Genomic DNA, 22,607 nt, shown 5'->3' with positions numbered 1-22,607 from the left:
GCTGGGCAGTGGCTCACGCCTGTAATCCCAGCACTTTGGGAGGCCGAGGTGGGCAGATCTCTTGAGGTCAGAAGTTCGAGACCAGCCTGGCCAACATGGTGAAACCCCATCTCTACTAAAAATATAAAAAATTAGCCACGCCTGTAATCCAAGCTACTCAAGCGGCTGAGGCAGAATTGCTTGAACCCAGGAGGCGGAGGTTGAAGTAAGCCGAGATCATACCACTGTACTCTATATAAGAGCAAAACTCCATCTCAAAAAAAAAAAAAAAGGAAAGAAAAAGAAAAGAAAAAAGAAAAAATATTCATCTTAACATTACTTCCTGTTTCTGGTGTGGGTTGACACACACAAATGGCTTGTGTTGAACTTTTTTTTTTTTTTTAGTAAAATGCCTACTAATGCCAAATTCATCCTCTATTATATCTTTCAATAGTTTGTGTTTAATAAGCTTATGTGATGATTCTTTCAGGCTTATGGGAAAAAACAGTCTGCAAATTAAGTTACATGCTTCCCCCTACGCCCCCCGCTCCCCCCAGAACAAAAACGATACAATCAAGTTTTGGTCTCTATCTTGGGTGCCAAGAGAATTCTCGGCGAGTTGCGGTTCAAATGCAGCTTTCCTCAACATCCAATCAGTTCTTCCTGCTCTGACACCTGTCCCCTCTTTCTCACTGGGAGTTTTTGTTTCAGAATTGTCTTATCCCTATGATACATCCATTTGTACTTCTATATCCCACTTTACTCTGTGAGGTAATTAGGTTTTAGAGCCCACAGGAATCACAATTCCCATGCTATTGCTAAATTTTGTGCCATTAAGCTAAAATTGCTACCTACCAAAAGTATCTAGTCCTTATGAAGAGAATTCCAAGGTTTTCATGCAAATGTGAGGGTCCTATTGCAAATATTTTGAAACTGAGTCTTGGACAAAGAGTATAAAGTGGAAACACAGATTTCCCCAAGGAGGAAAGGAAGGGCAGGTGAATCAAGCATGATTTTCGGGAAAACAAAGTCCCCTAATTAAGCACCTGCCAGTTTGTGCCTTGATAACACCACATGAAGTTTGGAGATTGCACTAACTTTCTTAACTGGGTCTTACCCGTAACCGATAATCATCCACAGTCCAGATTCGGCTTGCAAAATCATTTGAAGCTGCTAAGAGGTAAGAACCCTATGGGAATAAAGAAGAGGAAAACCAATTTTTAGCCAAATCAGAGGAGTTAAGTTCACACGATATAAATTCCCCAATAATCAAGTCCAAGAAGGTTTAGATGCCTCAAACTATACACCCAGCCTGAATACCAGCTACTGTCATGAGTGTGCTTCAACTCACCAATCTCCTTCGAGCTCAGACCTTTTTTTTGAGCCTGCTCAATTTCACCTGAATATTGCAGACACCTCAAGCTCAAAATGGAACTCAGCCTTCCCTGCTCACTTTTCCCTTGGCAACAACCTTCACTAGCAGCAAATATCAACAAGTCAGAAACCTCAGAGGCACCCTTGACTGGTCCTGGCCTAATCTCCCATTCACTCTGAGAACTGTTCGTCTTCAATGTGTCAAGCCTGGTCCTCTCCTCTCTCCTCTATTGCCTCGGCCCCCACCTGGGCCTTCTGCAGAAGCACTGAACGCACGGGCTGCTGCAGACCTGCTTCCTCCAATGCAGTCTTCAACACTGTCACAGTTATACCACAATTTAACACCACACCCATTTCTAAAAATCTCTCAAGTCTCCACATGGCTTTACAGAAGTCTAAACCTTTCAATACAACATACCCTCATTTTCTAACCTTATTCCCTTATCATTCCCCAATTAAATTCAAGGAGCAGTTATTTAGAACCTAATAGGCACTGTGCCAGGTGTTGGGGGTACAAAGATGATTAACACCCAGACACCTGCCCTCAGGTAGTCAGCTCTCAGCTTAGCAAAAGAAGCAGATATACACAACCACTGTGCCACAGAATAGGTTTGCACAAGATGCTGGGAATACAGAAAGACACTCAGCCCACCCAGGAATGTGAAAAAGGCTCCCCAGAGATGACAACCAAGATAAGGACTCTTGGTAGATGAGGACGCTGCCTTGGCCTCACCCAGTCATCACCTCCACCCAAGCTCCTGCACCTGCCCAGCCCAATCTCCTCTGCTCCCTCTGCCTGTGGTGTCCATTCCTGGCTTTTTGCCTCCGACCTTTGATTATCTTTAGACCGCTTTAAATGCCTTACTGTGGCCCCTAACCCTTGCCCCAGAATGAGCTACTCTCTCATCCGTATTTCCTTTCTACTCCACACACATCTCAACCATAACCTCAACACAACGCTTTGCAGTTTAATGCTTTCCCATCACTCTCACTTAGATGGTGAATCTCTGAGGGTAGAGACCACACTGGCCCCTGGAGTGCAGCATCTATAAACTCAAAATACAACTATTAAGTGAAATCATACAGAGTACTGAGTAACATCACAAGCCTAATGCATGAAGCAGAACCCAAGAGTTTATCAGAGTTGATACAGCAATTAACCCTATAATCTACTTCCATCTTTCTTTAACATGGATTTGACTTAAGATACAGAGAATGGCAGAGAAATCGGGTAAGTTATTTTATAATTTCAAAACCCGAATGTCTTAAATTATTTCTAAAAACCTAGAATCATAGCTATTCGATACTTACAGCACTATCAAATTCAATGCTTGTAATTCCTGCATTACTGCCAGATAGGGAACCCTTGAACTCACATTTTTCTGTATAAAAAGAAAAAATTAGGATGATGGGAAGTTAAATAAAGTCAATAAATACATTAAAACTGGGCACTGAAATACAATGGAAGCCAATTATACTGCTGAAACAACAGCTATCCTGTACCTTTACAGAATCAAACAAAATAGCAGGACAAACAGAATATGAGAGATAAAAGATACTGCTAGTTTCTAAGAGGAATGCATGTCTAAGTGGACACTGACCCCAGTATCTTGCATGTGTGTTCTATTCTTTAAGAAACGTAGTTATTCATTATCTTTAGAAAAATAAAGTGTAGGAATGTATAAACCATGTCAATCAAACTAGAGACTGGGTTTATTCAGTTCCATTATTTCTCAGTAAATTTTAAAAATTTACATACATAAATCTTTGATCAGTATTTATGCTAACTTAACTATCACTTTTGTATAAACTGGCAGTCAATTTCCAGATCCATGGTGTGGTAATTTTCATTAAGGTGTGAAAAGAAATTGGGTTAGTTACATTTAAATGACTAGTCATTAGACTACCAGTCAAGCTAGTTTGGAGTTTCTGGAATTTGCCCTTATACTTTATCTCCATGAACCTAAGATCCTGGCAAGCGAACTAAGTGCCAGCACCTCCCGTCCCTCTACACAGCTCTCCCTCACCAACAGAGCCACTGTCCACCTTATCTACTCTGCAGTGTCCACTTTATCTGCTCTGCTTCCAGACAGCCTGGCCACCCACATGGAAATTTCAGTAATGGGCAGTCCCAAACTGAGAAGAGCAAAAACCTCAATGATTTAATTAAGTTCTTTTTAAAAGGGTAACTTAAGGATGATCCACACAGATAAGCCAGGAATTAAGGAAGCAATGTAATCTTATTTGTAAAAGAGGAACACAGAACAGAAAACATTTCAACACATTTGTATCTTATTCACTACTTCTAAGTAGTAAAAATGATGATTGGAGCCAGATATCAAAGTGACACGAATACTGATTTGAAGCTGTCATGTATGTTCAGGCCACAGACTGTTAACCTGGTTGATGAACCTTTTCTCTAAATCCACTTGCAAAATACAGCATATTTAATGGCTTTTTCTGGATCCTAGCTTTCTTAAGATTTTCAAAAGGGTTGAAAAAGGCTAATATTCGCATAGATCTTCCTTTAGATGAAGTCTTCACAGATAAAAATATTACTGCAAATTCTAAGAAATATCTCTTTGGCTTATGTTTAAAATACTGGTCTAGTTGCTTGGCACATAATACAGTGCTGAAATGTAAGAAGTGACCAAAAAATTAATGCTATTCAATATGAGAGACTGATCTCAAAAAGAACAAAGACTGTATTAAAACTAATTATCTACAAGGTATGGGGTGGGGGTGGGGGGTGCTATGTCAACAGCATTTGTGTAATTCCCAGTGGAACTTCTGTTTAGAGAGAATAAGCAAAACCAGATGTTCCCTGTGGGTAGAAAGTGCCATTCTTCTGATATTCTAAAAGGATGAAAAAACAGGACCCCCAAACTATTTCAGAAAAGGTCTCTTGAACTTGGCCTCTTCCAAGATTCAGTAAATAAATATTAGCCAAGAGGAAAAATCTAGTAGACTGAAAAAGCTGTTTGTAGAAGAAAGGCCCTACACAAAACTGTGAGAAATGCTGCCATACATTCTTCTACTTCTGTAGATTAGGTAGAAACTTAATCTGACTAACACAAATTATGCACTGGCACAAATTATGTCAGTATTAACTTCAATTGATGTTCATTTCCTTTTCAGCAGCAACAAGGTTACTAGAATTAAAGGTTCATATCTCTAATTTTCTTATAAGTGTTTTTACTGACCAAGGAGTAAAACAAAAATATTTCTAGGGTTATTTTTATTTAAATCTCAATGGCATAATCAAAACAGACTGTTTACTTTGATTTTACAAGTCAAATTCCCTAAAATTTCCTTTTTCTGTAAAGACACAGGGTCTTGTTCTGCTGCCCAGGCTGGAGTGCAGTGATGTGATCATAGCTCAAAGCAGCCTCTCACTCCAGGGCTCAACTGATCTTCCCACTGCAGCTTCCCAGGAAGCTAGGACTGCAAGTGCATGCCACTGCACCCAGGTACTTTTTAATACTTTTTTTGTAGAGACAGGGTCTCACTTTGTTGCCCAGGCTGGTCTTGAACTCCTGGCCTCAAGCAATCCTCTTGCCTCAGCCTCACAATGTGAAAATTTCTTATGATTTGTTTTTATTATTGTTTTCTAATAGCTTCAGCCATTATCATTCATAAGCTAAAATGTTTCTGGGCAAAACAGCAAATTTTAGCACGCTTCGATGGGCTGTAACTGCTGAGTCCCTTTCCTGAAAATCAAAGGACGGGGCAGACAGGAGGGGTGCTTTACTAATAATCTATTCTAATAAGTTGTTCCTGCTCTAATAAACCTTAAAAGCAGTACCCCTATGATTTTTCAGTTGCTAGAGAATGCTGGAGAAGACTACAGTAAGAAGAGCATGGAATTTCAAGTCTTCTGACCTGCATTAGTCCTAGTTCCACCACTTCCTCACCATGGAAATCATTCACCAGCCATGTAAATCATGTAGTGTCTGAGTTTTATTCCCTTTATCTGTGAAATGGCTCAATCTCTACCATTCTAACCACACAGGGCTGTTGTGAAGATCAGGGGAATTAACAGACAAAATCACTTAGGAGATATTTATTGCTGGACAGGGATAATGTATGGACTATGGACACCCGACAAAGTGGTTCCTATTAAAAACCTTAAGCCTTATTCTTTGGCCTTATTTTAGTAAAAATACATGCATATTTAACTGAATCTTGAAAATGTCAAAACTGGGAAATGCCCAGCTTCAGATTTCTAAGAGATGGTTTCATTAACTTCCATTTTCTGTTTTAATGCCATCCATCTCTGAGCATCCTGAAAGTCCAAAGAGACTGAGTCTTGATCTAAGGGCCCTTGTCTGATACACTGGTAAAGACATCTTTTCTAGGTAATACACGTCTCTTTTCTCAAGCTTAGACATGACTCCAATCATTTTTCTCCCTAGGCTACTGCCATTGTCATTAAATGCACCAACTACAGCTTAATGTATAGTTTAACTGTAGAATCCATGATCATAAGACTTATTTTCCTCGTAAAAATGGTACTATTTTGCAAGATGTTCTGATTGGTATATACTTGAGAAAAATTACAGAAACCTTACTAACAGAAACATATCCATAACTTAACAGTATTTTCTGGTCACTACATCGAAAACGAGAGCAAACATCCACTCGGATGTAAAGAATAACTGAGATGTACAACGCTTTGCTCAAACAATCCCTTACATAAAATGTATGTTTTGAGAAGATGAACAATTCACAGTGCCTGAAAGCAAGGTCAACCAGATGCCAGCAACACAGCTTCTTTCTGTGGTGCAAGGGTGCATCATTTCCAAGTTTCAGTCTGAGATCATGCAGCAGGCTCTCACCTCCAAATACTTCCCAAAGCTTAACCCTGCGGTCCATGCCTCCGGTGGCCAGTAACCGGGAACCTGGACTGAACTGCACAGCGTTGACTTCCCCATCATGTGCATCCTGCAAGACAAGCACCCTGCGTCAAACCCAGTCATTCTCATTCCAAGAGCTCAAGATGCACGAACACTCCAAATGCCTAATTCATGGGCAAACATTCATCCTTAAAGACAGGTGGAGCCAATCACAAACTAAACTGGACTCCTAGCTCCGGTCTCCTAAGATTCTATTACCATTTTCTTCTTCCAGTTACAGCTGTATCAGAGTACAGCGCAACCTTCTCAAAAAGTACTCAAAATCTGTGTAGATTGCTTAAAGGTGGTCCTTGCATTAACATCATTTGTTCTAACAATAATGGCCTATATTTATCTTAACAGTTTAAAAGTAAACCTAGTATTAGTTAATTTTGGTCTAGACTGAGTTGAATACTATTTACTGATCTACTAGTAATTACTATTTTACTAATAATATTAAATACTACCTATTTAAACAATGTATAGCACATGGCCTCTCATAATACAGCTTTCACAATGAGACCTAATATAAGCAGATGGCAAAAACATCAATCTGTGTTACAATGGAATTCTATGTAGTTCTTTGTGGAAACATTACGGGACTAGTGTGTACTGGCAGTGTGACCTCTGCCAAGTTTCTGAAGTCTCAGTTTCCTCAGCTCCAGAAAGGTTTTTGCAACCCAGAATGGTGCCTGTTAATGAGTAAGCCATGGATAAAAATGACAGTCGTTATTTTAGGAGAATTTATATTTTTAATAGGGAAATTTCTGATACTGGCATAAACACTGGCAAAAGATGGTACTTATGTTCAGGATGAGAAAGAAAACCAAGTAAAAAAGCATCCTGGCTGGGTGCGGTGGCACACATCTGTGATCCCAGCACTTCGGGGAGACCGATGTGGGTGGATAGCATGAGCTCAGGAGTTCAAGACCAGCCTGGGCAACATGGCGAAACCCCATCTCTTAAAAACAAAAAACCAAAAATTAGCCAGGTGTGGTAGCACACACCTGTTGTTCCAGCTACTCGGGAGGCTGAGGTGGGAGGATTGCTTCAGCACAAGGTTGAGGCTGCAGCAAGCTGAGATTGTGCTACTGTACTCCAGCCTGGATAACAGAGACCTAGCCAGCATCCCATTCTAGAATGGGAAAAGGGAATAATCAAAAAATTCACTATACTCTCTTAAGAAGATTATGGGTAGTGAAATATTTTTGGATGAAATATAACGCCTAGGATTGGCTTCAAATTGCTCCAGCAAAAGTGTTTGAAAATTTCTATAATAGAGAAGGAAAAGAAAGACTAGAAAACATAGACTATCAATATGAGATTGTTAAGTAGATAATCACTTGTCTAAAAGGTCACTTGGGGAAGAGAATATGTGATATTCACATTCACTTGGGACTAAAAAAATAAGATGCTTGAAGAATCACGGAGAGAGCGATACAGGCTGGGCAGCAGGCATCACTTTGGTAATTTCATTTTCCACTTTCCCTCCCTCTTGTGATCCACTGCTGAAAAGTATGACCGGTGACCAAACCTTTTACCCCCACGAAATTTCCTTTTCTTTTTCATGCTTTCTTTCTCCTTAGGAGGTCTCAGATTGAAAACTTGAGATCATGCACCATCACACCCATGACTGCCACTCGTCAGTCTCCTGTGTAACTGGTTTTGTTGGATACTTGTCAGCTGTGAACCGATCACTCTCAGAAACACACAATGACAGAATCCCAAATTATCAGCTGCTCCATGATCCTATACACATGACTTAAATGTGACAGGAGGAAAAAAATGGGCTGCTGGGAGTTGAGGGCAATGAAGGGACTGTGACATTCAGTGCAATCAGACCTTTTACCAATCATCATCGACCTCTGCAAGGCGCCCGGTTCATCACGGAATCACAGGAGTGGAGAGGGACTGGGAAGAGGCCTTGATATGTCCCACCCCGACTCCTCCTCCAAAGCGGAACTCTCTTTACAACAGTCAACGCAGTTCATCACTCAGCCAGTCCACTGTGTAACTAGCAAAGTCCCTCCTTACACCCAGAACCCAAAGCTCCCACCATATAAATTCCATCCCATTTTTATGGCAAAATCTTCCCTGCTTTGAAAGCTGGCTCCTTTCACTCACCCGCTGCCAGTTATTAGGCCAGTACTGGAGTCAGTCCAGCTCTCCAGGTTCTGTTCTTTGTGCTCTGTTTCCCACCCTCCTCATACTTTGGCAGTTCTGAGCCAGGTACTGAATGTTTCCCCAGGCTGGCTCCATTTCTGCTCAATCACCCCTGCTGGGATGCAAACTATCTGCTAGCACTAGGACCCAGCTCTGAATTCCGGGTGACAGCCCTGGTATCCATCACAGTGGCTTCTGCCCAGGACTGCTTCCAATCATAGACCCCTAATGGTTGGGAGTCATACAGATAGGGGTATAATTCATGAAACCAACAGCCGTCCTACTTCCAAAATAGACCACTGACTGGCAACTCACTCTAAACTGGAGCCAATTGGTGACAGTAATTATATAAATCACTCTCCCATTTTTCACCATTCCTAATTACTTTTCCTTTGCCCTATCCTTCATGCTAGCAACCCTTTCTCAGTCAGCTCTGCCATTACAGAGGATGGTTGTAACAAATTTTTTCCTCTGAAACTAAGCAAAACAGATCAATTTCTCACAGCGGACAGAGCCAACAGGTGTAAAAGCTTGATATAAGTAAAACAATGGAACGCTTAGCTGCAGGCATAGAAAGGACCCTTTAATTGCCAGGCTCTGTCACTGTATCAAGCGCGTGGGGCTTGGGGCTGAAGCATACTTACGAAGACACACAAGGCCGTAGTTGGTACCCTCACTTCTTTACCAGAACCAGGATGAGTATCCACATTGTCCTGGGGGACTGGGAAGGAAGAGACAGAGCGTCTCCTAAGAAATAACATAAAGACAAATATCAGACAGGATTGCAAAGGTTTACTGCCCATCAAATCGTTAGAAAGGACTCCAGGATGACCTTGCTTAAGCAGACTGCCTGTTGATAGCCTGCCCCTTCTAGATTCTTCAAACTATAGAACAATTCACAAAAAAATCAAAAGCACCCTCACTCAAATGAGAAAGAGAGCCAGCACATGCCTTACTATCCTGCACACTAACCGGTGGACTCCAAAACCCAACAATGAAAAGCAATCCTGAACAATTGCTTTCCCAGTCAATATGCTGCTGGGAAACTTTTTCAATGTAACAGCTCGCTCTGAGGTAGCTCTTTGCTATTTTTCGCAAACCTATTTTATTTCTATGCCTAGTTAGAATCACCCTCATCACTTGTGATCAATGTGGAGTCTAACGCATGCCAAAAGAAAGCAACAAGAGCATGAGTACTGTACAAAGTGTTCAACGTGGCAGCCCTGCTCTGAGGGCTCCCGGCATTCCTAGGAACATGCAAAGCATCCTGGTTAGCACGTGAACACCTGATGACTGAGGGCAGTGAAGCGGTGATCGGCATAATTGTTAAGGACCCACACTCACATGCTGGACTAAGAGAGGATAATAGTTTCACCTGGCAGCATCAGAAGAAGAATGATGTCCCAAAAGGGGAGACTCGGACAGACTAAAGGGAAAGGCCAGAGATCAGCACGCAGCGAGATTAAGAGGAAAGGAAGTTGAGGAAAAAAGGAAGAAGCTAAATGAAAAGCTGATATTAAGGCACATGTATACTCTGCACCACTGAAACCTGGTGTACATTTAAAAAATAAAAATAAGTCATGTACATATACTTAGGTATACTTATACACATTTTAAAAAGGAAAGGTCTTCTAACCTACCCAAAGATATTAGTGATAGAATCCAGAAGGCCTCCAGCAGGCTGCGAGAGTCGCTTACTAAAGAGGAGGGGAGGATAGGTTTAAACCTTAGAAACATTTTGCCCAAATAATCAATCAACAAAAACAGCCCACAAAAACAGGTACCTGGGAGTATGTTTCCCGTTTAGTTCCCAAACCCCAGCCGAGAGAAACCCAACATAGTACCAAACTGCCAGAAAATAGTGGGAAGGGAAAAGGGAAAACCCAGCCTAGAAGTTTCAAAAGAAACAAGGTTCCCTAGTGTTAAATTAATTTCCCTGGAAATACAGCATTAGACAACTAACCTCACAATTCCTGGCTAACTAACTTCACAATTTCTAGACAACTAACCTCACAATTCCTGGCTGGCTAACCAATCCCCACTCTTTAAGGGCGGTGGGGAGGGGAAGCCCTAGGAAGAATGAAACAGGATGATCTAAACCTAAACAATCATTCCGCTTAATAAGGTTTAACTGTCCATATTCTAGTAAGCCACTACATTTTTTTGTATTTAGAAGCATTTGAAGCCACCCATGTTCTGCTTCCTCCCATTAAGCAGAGGTGCAGTGAGAAAGACTAGACACCTCTGTGGTGTGTACAACGCTGGGTGTCCCAGCAAAGGGGCAGGAGTTGGGTGCCTCTGACTGCATTCTTTGTCATGTCCACAGATGTGCCTTCATACTGCTCCTCAAGCTGTCCTTTCCCCTGGCCCAAACCCGCCTACTTACGTGGCTGCTCTGCTGATGGCTCGCACAGGAGACATCTCTTCTGTGTGATCAGAGGTTTCATCCACGATGACCTCAATGTCATCATCCCTGAAAGAAAGGCAAGAGATTCTTTGATTCTCTTCAACAGGAGCTCTGTGATTACTCTGTTCTGCAAATGCTAATATCATTTTCTAGTTAGATCCTAAATCACTTGTCTATGACAGCAATGTGTTAAAGGTTCTTTGAAGAAAAAGGAAGAGCTGCCATGTTCTGAACAACACTAAAATAAACATTTAACCTGTTCAAATCAAATCCAGAATTTCAACTGAGAATAAATTTAAAAGTGATCTTTTGATCCTTTTAGGTATAAACACAGTTCCTACTTGGAAAGCAATGAAATATGATCTGTTGAGTCCATAATCACATAACCAGTGCCAAAGTAGGGCATTCCATCAGCAAGTCAGCATCAGAGTTGAAGGGCTGCAGTACTCACCAAGCACAGTTCCCATGACACAAGGGCTGAGGGGTACCTAGGATAGTTAGGGGCAGCAGCTATGGAATATAATAACAACAGTGTAGGGAGAAGAATTCAGGGAAAGAAGGGATGGCTAAATGGGCCATGAAATCAACAGCTGACTTAACCCAGTTTCAAATATTACTTTAATTAAAAAATAGAAAAGCAAAATTTAAGCACTATGCATTTTTGACTCTGCGTATTTTATGCTTAAATACACAGTGTCTCTGACATTAGGAGAGGCCATCACACTTCAAATGACATAATCAAGTCATAGGACATGTTCCCTTTGTTGCTGTTTGTCCCAGCGGATCCAAAGCACCTCTGGAATCCCCTTCCTCATATGGACCATGTCTTTTCTAGTTGGAGGAACACAAGTAATTATTTTGGTCTTAATGACCTCCTACTGACATGTAACCTTCATGAAGAAGTAAGATAATTAAATGTAATAACCCAAGATTTCATCACCTACTGTTTGGATTCACAAGAACTTGACAGAAAGATTTTTCCTTTTCAATGAGTAATTATCTGGATTAGGTAAATATATACTTAAGAACCTGTTACTAAGCAAGTTAAACCAAGTCAAAGTAAATTTATTTTCCTTAGCTATTTATTCCAGGACTATGTGTAATTATTGCACCACATTTTGGCCAGGATATAGAAGGGAATAAAGGCAGGGCTAAAGAAAGAGGACAAGGCTGTGCTTTATTTTTTTGACTGGCTTTCCCAGCAAGCTAGGTTTGTGAGAGTCACCTGTGCCCACACAAGGATGAGAGGAGAACTGCAAAGACAGGAACTGCAAATATGAGCTGAGCCTTTGACAATGTCCTGTTGAAAATAGAATTTTATGGTTGTAAGTACTTGGAACTGTGCTTAGGAGCGGGACCATAAGGAAACGCTAGCATTTGCTAAGTTATCAAAACCTTTCAAAGATGTATGTCCTCTGACCCAGAAACTCCTTAGGGAAGCATAGAGATTAAGAACAGGCCTTAGGCCAGGCGCAGTGGCTCGTGCCTGTAATTTCAGCACTTAGGGAGGCCGAGGCGGGCAGATCACCTGAAGTCAGGGGTTCGAGACCAGCTTGACCAACACGGAGAAACCCCATCTCTACTAAAAATACAAAATTAGCTGAGCGTGGTGGCGCATGCCTGTAATGCCAGCTACTTGGAAGGCTGAGGCAGGAGAATCACTTACACCCGGGAGGTGGAGGTTGCGGTGAGCTAAGATCGCACTATTGCACTTCAGCCTAGACAACAAGAGTGAAACTCTGTCTCAAAATAAAATAAAATAACAGGCCTTTACAGCCCTGTGTTTGCATCCTACCTCGGTCCCTTCCTGTATGATCTTGGGCAGGACGCTCAGCCTGTCTAAATTGTCACAGTCAACCTGGTTATGCAAATGACACTTTTATAAACTGTTATTTTGAAGAAACCAAATCTCATTTCCAGGTCAACTATTTATTTACTTTGTGACTTGGAAAAATACAACTGAGATTAATCTTCCACATCTGAGAGTGCAGACACACACGTATCCTACACATCTAAAGCAAAGGCATGATATGGGAACCTTTGTTTCTTTATAAATTAAGACGTTAGTTGATGAATGACTCCTAGTTGAATTTAAACCCCTCCACTTATAAGGAATCAACCAACATTTTAAAAAACAGTGGATCGTAACTCTGAAACTATATTCCAAAACACATTTCAAGAGAAAAGAAACATCCTAGAGCAAAGGAAACTGTTTTCTACCACCATCAAAGCTTCAAATCTCAGAGAAGATGCCCCACCTTAACTCGCAGGCAGACTAGGGAAAGCTCCGGAACTAGTTCAACTCCTTCTGTTCCAAAAGATCTTAGTTTTCACTTATGTTTCCACTTTAAGTTACAAACCAAAGGGAGCAAGGAGGGAAAAAACAAGCAAAACAACAGCAAAAACCCCACTGCAGCATCACATGGCAGGCACAGTGAAGAGGCAGAAAACTGATCGTTCAAAGTGCGAACAGGAAACAGCAAGGCAATAACGTGTACCGAGTGCAGGAAGTTAGAATTCACATTCACAGCTGATGAACAGAAACTTTTCAGAAGGTTGTTTGGTGATACGTTCCAAAAGTTTTGACCCACCAAGTTTTATTTTCAATAATCTACCTCAAGTAAGTAATCAGAAATAGGGTCAAAGGCCATATCAGTACCTTATTTGTAAGTGAGAAATCAGAAGCCACCAAAATACAATTAAAATGATACATGAATGTTAGTTCTGAGTGGTGGAAGAATTGTATGTTTTCATTTTCTTCCTTTAAGTATTCTTTCTAAAATCTGTAAGATGATTTTACAGAAATAAAAACATTAGAAGCTATGACCACACCACTGCACTCCAGCCTGGGCAACAGAGCAAGACCCTGTCTCAAAACAAAACAAAACTTTTAAGAGAGCCAAACTCTCAGGAGCACAGTTTTGATTCATTTATCTTTACTTACTGTTCGACTGGTAGAGGTTCCTTTGCTGCTTCTGCAAGCTCTTTCTGTAGCCGGGCTTGCCGCCTCCTGTTAAAAAAAAAAAAAAAAAAAAAAAAAAAAAGAAAAATAAAAAAAAAAAAAAAAAAAAGCCCACCATTTATGTCTGCTTAAGAAAGCACGGGGTTTGGGCTCTCTAGAAGCTACCAGTTCTAATAACACATTCAGTGCATGTGAAATAACAACTACCCTGAGCAAAATACTCAAAGTCACAAGCCCAAACTCGTAACACCAGTGAGGCTCCCTTTTTAAAGGGTTTCAGAGTAAAGCCTAGAAGAGAGATAGGTCACATTATTAGAGAAAGCAGTGAACTGGTAAAAGAGGAGGCCTGCCTTCTGGGACCCAGGGTCTCTTAGGATAGACACGTGCCTCAGGCTCACTGAGGGTTAGTCATGGTGTGGCTTAAGTTTTCTAAAGCAAATAGTCTCATACGGGTTGAGCATCCATTACTTGAAATGTTTGGGACTACAAGTGTTTCAGATTTCTCATTTTCTCAGATTTCGAAGTTTTGCATAAACATGATATAAATCTTGAGGACAGGATTGAGGTCTAAACATGAAATTCAGTTGAATTGACGGTAAATCAGAAATCTGAAATGCTCCAATGAGTACTTCCTTTGAGTGTCCTGTTGGTACTCAAGAAGTTTCAGATTCTGGAGCATCGTGGAGTTTGGGATATAGATGCTTAACCTGCATTCACACACCCACAGCATGATTACTAACAGTGACGATTTACCTAGGACTTCCCGGTACCTGACATTGTTAATTACTTTACAGACTTTAACTCATTTAAGCCTTATAACAACCTTTTGAGGTAAATACCATTATTGCCACTTATAAATGAGGAAACTGAGGTATAGTGAGATTCTTCAACTGTCAAAATTTACATAACATTAGAAACTTTAATAGAAGTCTTGGCTGTGACAAATTTTACCATGGTCAAAGTTTCATCCACTAACTCCCCTTCTCAGAATCATTTTTGTCTCTCATTCAAGTCCTAAATTCAGAAACTCCCTAACTTCTAACCCTGACCTCACACTCTCTTCTTTGACAAATTTCACTTCTAACTACGGCTATACCTGTTAGGTGGAGGACTCCTAATTTAGAACTCCAGCAATGCTACTGAGCTGCAATCAAGAATTCTGCTGAACTTTCTCTTAAGCTTCTACCATAGTGATAACTCTCAAAATGAAGGTAAGTCCTCTAGGCAGTATAGCAGAATCTTGGGAAGCGGTGTGGGCATAGCTTTAAAAGTACATTACACTTTTGATTTTATACCTCGAAGACGAAAAATAACTTTTACAGGGCAAATTACCAAAAATACAATTTATCCAAATTTTCTTACCCGGAAGAGACAACCTGTGAACTCTCTTCGAGGAAAAACAAGAGTCTCGGTATGAGGTGTGTGAGTACCACTACTCTATGATTAAAGCACTTGTTGACTGTCTGAAATCTACTTTCTATAACTTTAGGTTATAGAAATATATGCAAGGTGGGGATAAAAACTTGACCTAGGGTCACAGGGAAAGGAAACCACCACCTGTTATCAGGGTTTCATCACTATAGCTGAAAGGAAAGGTCTTTAATAGTTCAGAGTCTGTCTCTGTCACCCCGGCTGGAGGGCAGTGGCATCATCTCAGCTCACTGCAATCTCCACTTCCTGTGTTCAAGCGATTCTCCTGTCTCAGCCTCCTGAGTAGCTGGGATTACAGGCACCCGCCACTACATCCAGCTAATTTCTGTGTTTTTAGTAGAGACGGAGTTTTTCCATGTTAGCCAGGCTGGTCTCGAACTCCTGACCTCAGGTGATCCACCCGCCTCGGCTTCCCAAAGTGCTGGGATTACAGGCGGGAATCACCGCACCCAGTCCTGAGTGCATTTTATGAAGCAGTCACTGTGCCTGACCGCAGGGACACGTGGCAGCATAGGGAAGGAGGCAGAGTGTGAAGAGCTATTTCAAAACAGTGTGCTACATATGGCCCAGGTAAACCACAGCTGCCCGAAGCAGGAAGATGAAGGACATCTAAGCTGGGGAGGCAGGAAGTGGGTAATGAGGCGGGAAGGCTTCTAGGAGGAGAATCTACCTAAACAAATGAAGACTCCTCAGGCCCCACATCTGCAATCACATGATACCTCCGAGTGCACATCCCTAGGAAGATGCTTCAAAGGGTGGGTTAGGGAATGAGGACCCCGTCCACTGCACTGCTCAGGGGCTCTTCCTTGACATTGCCACACATCTCCCCAACTTCTCCCTCCAGTAGCCTCTCAGCTGACGTGAACGTGCAACCTAGCAGCATCTAGCTCACCTGGGGCCCCTAACGCCCTCACACTGCTGACAGGTTCCATGGCATAAGCCAAACAAGTCTGCTTCAAGTAAATGTGAGACAGAACAATACAAAAAGGACAGCTTACTTTCTCTTAATAGAAACCAGAAAATTAGAAAATAAAGGTAAGTATAAAATGAGAAATCAAAAACCATAATCTCACCACCCCAAACATCAACACCAGTAACAGTACATATAATTCCTTCCAGTCATTTTTTTTAAAAAGTATACAAAATTGGAATCATCTGTATGAAACCATTTTGTGTCCTATTTTTGGTTATATTAATTTTAGGCATTTTCCCACAGCACTAAGTATTCTTTTTGTTTTGCTTTTGAGGCAGAGTCTTCCTCTGTTGCCCAGGCTAGAGCCTAGTGGCATGATATTTGGCTCACTGTAACTTCCACCTCTCGGGTTCAAGCGATTCTCCTGCCTCAGCCTCCTGAGTAGCTGGGATTACAGGCATGCGCCACCAAGCCCGGCTAATTTTTTTATTTTTAGTGGAGATGGGATTTCACCATGTTGGCCAGGCTGGTCTCGAATTCCTAACCTCAAGTGATTCACCTTACTTGGCCTCCCAAAGTAGTGGGATTACAGTGAGCCACCACACTGGGCCAATCTTACACCTTCTAACAGTATTTCTGTATCCATTTGTAGCATTTTTGTATCCATTAAGTAATCTCTCTTTAACCTCCCTCCCCACTACTTTTCTCATGCTCTGGTAACCACAGTTATACTCTGTATCTCTAGAACATTTTTCTTTTAGCCCCACATGTAGAAGCATGCAATATCTGCCTTCCTGTGTCTGGCTTATTTCACTTAACATACTGTCCTTCAGTTCCATCCAAGTGGTTGCAAATGACACGATTTAATTCATTTTTATAGCGAATAATATTCCATTGTGTATATGTACAGCACATTTTCTTTATCCACTAAGCCAATCATGAATATGTAGATTAATCCGTATCTTGGCTATTGTGAATGGTGCTGCCACAAACATGACGGTAGCGCAGATCATCTCTTTGATATACTAACTTGTTTTTCCATCATCACCCTTTAAAAGACTCTTTCCTATCGTAATTTCTTCCCTTTAAAAGACTCTTTCTTATTGTCATTTATTCACTTTTAAATTAACTGGAATAATCTCTTCAAACTCAAAACTACTGATACGGGGATTTAAAAATATGTTCTAATCTGTAGAGCTTTTCTGTTTGTTTCTGGATGGGGTCTCGCTCTGTCACTGAGGCTCGAATGCAGTGGCACAACTTTGGCTCAGTGTTGCTTTAACCTACTGGGCTCAAGCAACTCTCCCCCATCAGCCTCCTCAGTAGCTGAGACCACAAGCACATGCCACCATGCTCAGCGTTTGTTTTAGTTTTTTGTTTTTCCTTTTGTACAGATAGAGTCTCACTATGTTGCTCAGACTGCTCTTCCAACTCCTGGTTTCAAGCTATCCTCCTGCCTCCGCCTCCCAAAGTGCTGGGATTACAGGCATGAGCTACGTACCGCACCTGGCATCTGTTGAACTTGTTTTAATAGCTTTTCAGCTCATTTTCTTAGGTTTCTAGGTGGATGATCACCCCTTCTTCTCAATGGTTGGTTGGCCAGAACATCCAGATCGGTGTTCTCTATGAGTTGTGAGAGTGAACCTCTCCTTGTTCTCTTGTAGGTTTTAGTAAGAGTGTATATAGATGGTTGATCAGTGGGCCTTGACCAGGGGATGACTGGACTCTCTGGGGCAGCTTTTAAACACACACATTTCCCACAAGAGAGATTCGAATTCCTAATGTAACTGATTTCTTGATAATCCACCTTTTAATTCCCACGTCTCAGTAGGTTTCAGATTTATCTTAAATAGACTTAGTAGGATTGCAGTGAATTCTTTAAAAATCTATCAATGGCCAGGCGCGGGGGCTCATACCTGTAATCCCAGCACTTTGGGAGGCTGAGACGGGTGGATCACCTGAGGTCAGGAGTTTGAGAACAGCCTGGCCAACGTGGTGAAACCCCATCTCTACTAAAAATACAACAATTAGCCAGGCGTGGTGGCGTATGCCTGTAATCCCAGCTACTCAGGAGGCTGAGGCAGGAGAATCACTTGAACCTGGGAGCTGGAGGTTGCAGTGAGCTGAGATCACGCCACTGCACTCCAGCCTGGGCAACAGAGCAAGACTCTGTCTCAAAAAATAAATAAATAAAAATCTATCAATGAGTCTGATTTAGGAATTTCACATCTATATTCATATGAGGTTGGATTATAGCCTTCTTGTGCATTAGCAAGATCAGAATTTTTATATGGACACAAAAAGCTTCACAAAATTATAGGGAAGAATTCTAATTGTGGTTTCTTTCCTTTTTCTAACTCTGGTTTAATTTACATTGTTCAGAATTAGCCTTTCTCCTCGAAACACTGAAAGAATTCCCTGGCAAACCTCCTGCAGTAACTGCCAGGTTTATGTCTTTCTTTGCAAAGACCTAGGTTCTACTCTACTAAGGACGGAAACCACTAACTGTGGATTGATAGCCCACCTGGAGTCTTTTTCATTCTCTGCATTGAGCCGATTGGCCTCCTGGGCTTTCTCAGCCATCCACCTGGTGACCAGCTCCTGGTTCTCTTCCGTAGTTTTCCTCAGTTTTTCCTCCAAGGCAGTAAAAGTGATCTGCAGGGCATCATATTCATCCTTCAGGGTCTGGTTGGCTCTTTCAAGGTCACAAAGCTTAGTGCGCAGTTCTAGGCACTCCGTCTCCAGGTCAGAGATAGTCTGCAAACATTCTGCAATCCTGGAAGCATGACATCAGAGGAGGAATAGTACCTCGCCAGAGCCCTGTGCCAGAGCCAGACGGACCTGGCTGCGTGCTCAACACTTTGTCTGTTACATCTTTTAGCCAGGCCCATCCCCATGATGTACAGGATAATCCATTAGGAGAGGAAACACTTCAGGTGAAATTAATCCAATTAATGACTGGGAAAAACACGACGTGAAGGAAGAGAAACATTCGATGCTTAGATTGGTAAAGGGGAGTTAAAAGGAGGCTGGAAACCCTACAAATTTCACCAGCTCTGACATTTCCCAAGCAAGAATGCCTGAGCAAGTGCCCTGCCTTTCCAAGCCTCTAGACCCCTTTCCACATATTAAGGAAACCCAAGCACCCCCCACCCCAGCTCCAAGGTCTCAGGATTCAGAGTCCCAATTTATCTTGTCTGCCAGGCTTCTCTCTGATCAGCAACAGTTTTGCTCACAAACTCATTCCCGTTTTCCCAAGGGCCATGCGCTCAGCTATCCTGGCCCTACCACCTCCACCACAGGAACATACCAGCTCCCACACACAGCGGCCACAGGAAAGCTGCTGAGTGTCTCTGGAAAACTTGCAAGAGCCAAGGCGACTTCCCTAGGAGGACGCTAGAAGCTTGCGGGACTGTCCTTGCTTTTCCTTCTCAGAGTTGGTAGAAAAGGACCCCAGGGCGTGCATGCACTGGAAATCAAACTCTTGCTAAGTGCACTGTGACCACTCACTGCCACTGGCCCTGCTCACAGGAGGTCAGCAGAACAAGGACATGGGACCCAATGACCAGGCTCCAAGGAGGCACGGTCTCTACTCACTTTGCTTCATTCATCTGCATCTCCCTGTCCTTCTGCTGCATTTGGTTATTCAGGTCAATCACCAATTGAGCTAACTGGGAGATAAAGAATACTTTTATAAATAAAATTTTAGGACCTCACTTGGAAACTACACAGTGGGTGGCAATTTATATTTAAGAAAGAATAAAGGAGCTGGGTGAGAGCAAGGAGCTGAGGCACCTATGGGGACACAAAGGGGAACTGTCCCTGCTGCTCCCTGTTGAAGGACAGCTTGGCTGGAATGAGAAGTGTTCTAGGTGACTGCCAGGTTCTAGGTGCTTGCTGAGGACAACTGTCTACTCCTCAACCTCAGCTACCTTTTTGGAGACTCATTTCTGCTGAAAAGACAATCAATTCAGCTGTATTGATGGTGAACTGTATTTTCCCAACTGGAGCTTTGCCGTAAGACCAGCATCCAGGCGAACACATCCCTGGACTTGATTCTTTCTCATGAACGTCTCTGAAATTTCAGAGTTCGTACTAAAAAGTTTTATGAAACCATCAGTGAGGCCTTCAGCAGGCCAGGGAGCAGGTTTTTGTTCTTTAAAGCCTCTCCACTCTTGCCCCTCGTGCTGATTTTGGAGCATGGTAACTGGCAGCGCTCTCACAGGATTGCCCTTCTGGCGATGGGCCTCCATCTGCCTGGTCTTTTCATTCTGTCTTCCTTGCTCTTCTATTCCTATAGAGGGGGCTTTTGATGCCACATACGGCTAAGGCTGCTGCCAATTCTGGTGAGAAGTGACTGAGCTCCCCCACTCCCCACAGGACTCTCATAGAGGGCAGAAGACCGATGAGGAAAAGGGCTAGCTTTACCTCCCCACGTTTCTTGTGTAATTCAGTCAGTTCTTCTTGGTGCTTGATCCTCAGCTGGGCCATTTCTTGTAGCTGACTGTCATTCCATGTGCCGTCATGTCCGGGACTAAATTGGCAAACCAGGCAGATGAAGAGAATGTGCAAAAAAAAGGAGGGGAAAAATGAAACTCCAAATCTTTCCAATTAGGCAGTGAAACAACAACTTCAGAAACATGTTCACAAAGCCAATAAACCATTTGGGTGTCTCCAGCAGCTGTGGTTACAGGCACTATGAGTGGAAAGGAGGAGACGTGAAACACGTGGAAAAAAGCAAAGCAACTGTGACCACCAGGCATGTCAGGAATAAAGGGTGGAAAGTTCCTGAATGAAGTCCCAGTAACAGGCACACCAACGAGGCCCACTGGCTCAGCAAGGACCTGAGCGCCGATGATGGCAGCAGGGCTCTGCTTTCACACAGCTGACAGTCAACTGAGAGCATGTGTGAGGTCAGGAGTCACACGTGCTTGCTGAGAACTCCAGAAGAAGAAGAAAGAGAACTGGGGTGGGGAGGGCCCTATTTTAATGTAATTGAGGAGGGTTTCTCCAATGTGACACACGACTAGAGGCTGTAAGGAAGTGAGGAATAAGCCATGTGGACCCCTGGGGGAAGGGCCCTCTGGACAGAGGGAGTAGCAGCAGCAGGGCCTGGAGAGGCATACAGCGGGTGGTGTATTTGCAGGAAGGGTGACTGAATCCCCAGCACAGGGGGACAGAGGAGGTGTGGCCAAGGAGGAGGTGGGGAGATGATGCAGAGCCTTGTGGACCCCTCTGAGGGCTGTGAAGTATACTAGGCATGAAGGGAAGCTGCTGGAGGGCTCTAAGCAGCTGAATGACTTAGGTTTTAAAAGGAGAGCAGATTGCATGGGGGTAAGGGCCGAAATAGGGAGACCAGCCAGCAGGCTACTGCAAAGTGCAAATATTGGACAGTGCAGCTCAGACCAGGGTGGGAGCAGTGAGGTGAGATACTGTCTGACTCTAAATCCATTCCAAAGACAGTGCTAACAGGACTTGACTTTGAATTGGGTATGGGGTGTGAAGAAAGATAGCAGTCAAGGATGACTCAAGGCTTTTGGCCTGAGCAACTGATAGAAGGCAGGTGTCAGCCACTGAAATGGGCAAGACTGGGAGCAGCAGGTTTTGGGGGAGGCCTAAAGAGTTCAGTTGTGGCCAGTCAAGTGAAAACTGAGTATTGCCAACTGGAAACTGAGTATTAAGAGTCCAAACCTCGGCTGGGCTTGGTGGCTCAAGCCTGTAATCCCAGCACTTTGGGAGGCCGAGACGGCAAGATGGGCGGATCACGAGGTCAGGAGATGGAGACCATCCTGGCTAACACGATGAAACCCCGTCTCTACTAAAAAGAATACAAAAAACTAGCCGGCGAGGTGGCGGGCGCCTGTAGTCCCAGCTACTCGGGAGGCTGAGGCAGGAGAATGGCGTAAACCTGGGAGGCAAAGCTTGCAGTGAGCTGAGATCCAGCCACTGCACTCCAGCCTGGGCGATAGAGCGAGACTCCGTCTCAAAAAAAAAAAAAAAGAGTTCGAACCTCAGGGAGAAGTCCAAGCTAGAGGCTAACATGTAGACACTGTCAGCAAATAGATGTGCCTAAGGCCACGGGAGTGAGTTCAGATCACCTCCAGAATCAATGCAGTTTTGGAATCTTTGCCAAGTGTTTACATGGTATCTCAGAAACAGCAGAAGACAACTAGAACTGTGGATTTATAGTTCAAGAGAAGGCTGGTGTCACAGGTGAGAATTATCAGATTATAGTGAGTAGCGAAATCAGTGCCTGGGGAAAGCTTGTAGATGGAGAAAAGGAATAAGGCTGGACACTACGATATCAACGTCTGAAGAGAGCAGAAAGAACTGCCCACTCCATATGACCTAGACTAAAATAAAAAGAGGGGGATAAAGGTGGCAGTATAGCAGTCTTTCCATCTCTATATGTATTGTTATTACAAAGCTAAGCACAAACTAATACCTTATCTTGAGGCAACCTGGTACTTTCCCAATCTTAGC

The 22,607-nt window shown here is 42.8% G+C and overlaps 1 protein-coding gene across 2 annotated transcripts in view; it reads right to left on the bottom strand.

Moving 5' to 3' along the window:
- ATG16L1 (autophagy related 16-like 1 (S. cerevisiae)) overlaps nt 1-22,607 on the bottom strand; it is a 39,917-nt gene that overhangs the window by 12,034 nt on the left and 5,276 nt on the right. The window contains exons 2-11 of one of the 2 annotated variants that reach the window (XM_011952025.1): nt 20,553-20,658; nt 19,722-19,795; nt 18,649-18,900; nt 13,763-13,828; nt 10,798-10,884; nt 10,052-10,108; nt 9,056-9,158; nt 6,192-6,297; nt 2,665-2,735; nt 1,097-1,168 (exon numbers count right to left, since the gene is read on the bottom strand). In XM_011952025.1, coding sequence (XP_011807415.1) covers nt 1,097-1,168; nt 2,665-2,735; nt 6,192-6,297; nt 9,056-9,158; nt 10,052-10,108; nt 10,798-10,884; nt 13,763-13,828; nt 18,649-18,900; nt 19,722-19,795; nt 20,553-20,615 — 951 coding nt within the window. In that variant the 5' untranslated portion in view covers nt 20,616-20,658. The remainder of the gene's footprint in view (nt 1-1,096; nt 1,169-2,664; nt 2,736-6,191; nt 6,298-9,055; nt 9,159-10,051; nt 10,109-10,797; nt 10,885-13,762; nt 13,829-18,648; nt 18,901-19,721; nt 19,796-20,552; nt 20,659-22,607) is intronic. The other variant, XM_011952027.1, reaches the window with a different exon arrangement.

The sequence above is a fragment of the Colobus angolensis genome, unplaced genomic scaffold, assembly GCF_000951035.1.
Source record: "Colobus angolensis palliatus isolate OR3802 unplaced genomic scaffold, Cang.pa_1.0 Scaffold33, whole genome shotgun sequence".
Classification (NCBI taxonomy): Eukaryota; Metazoa; Chordata; class Mammalia; order Primates; family Cercopithecidae; genus Colobus; species Colobus angolensis.
Note: the sequence above shows the minus strand (reverse complement) of the source record. Positions and strands in the feature narration are given on the sequence as shown.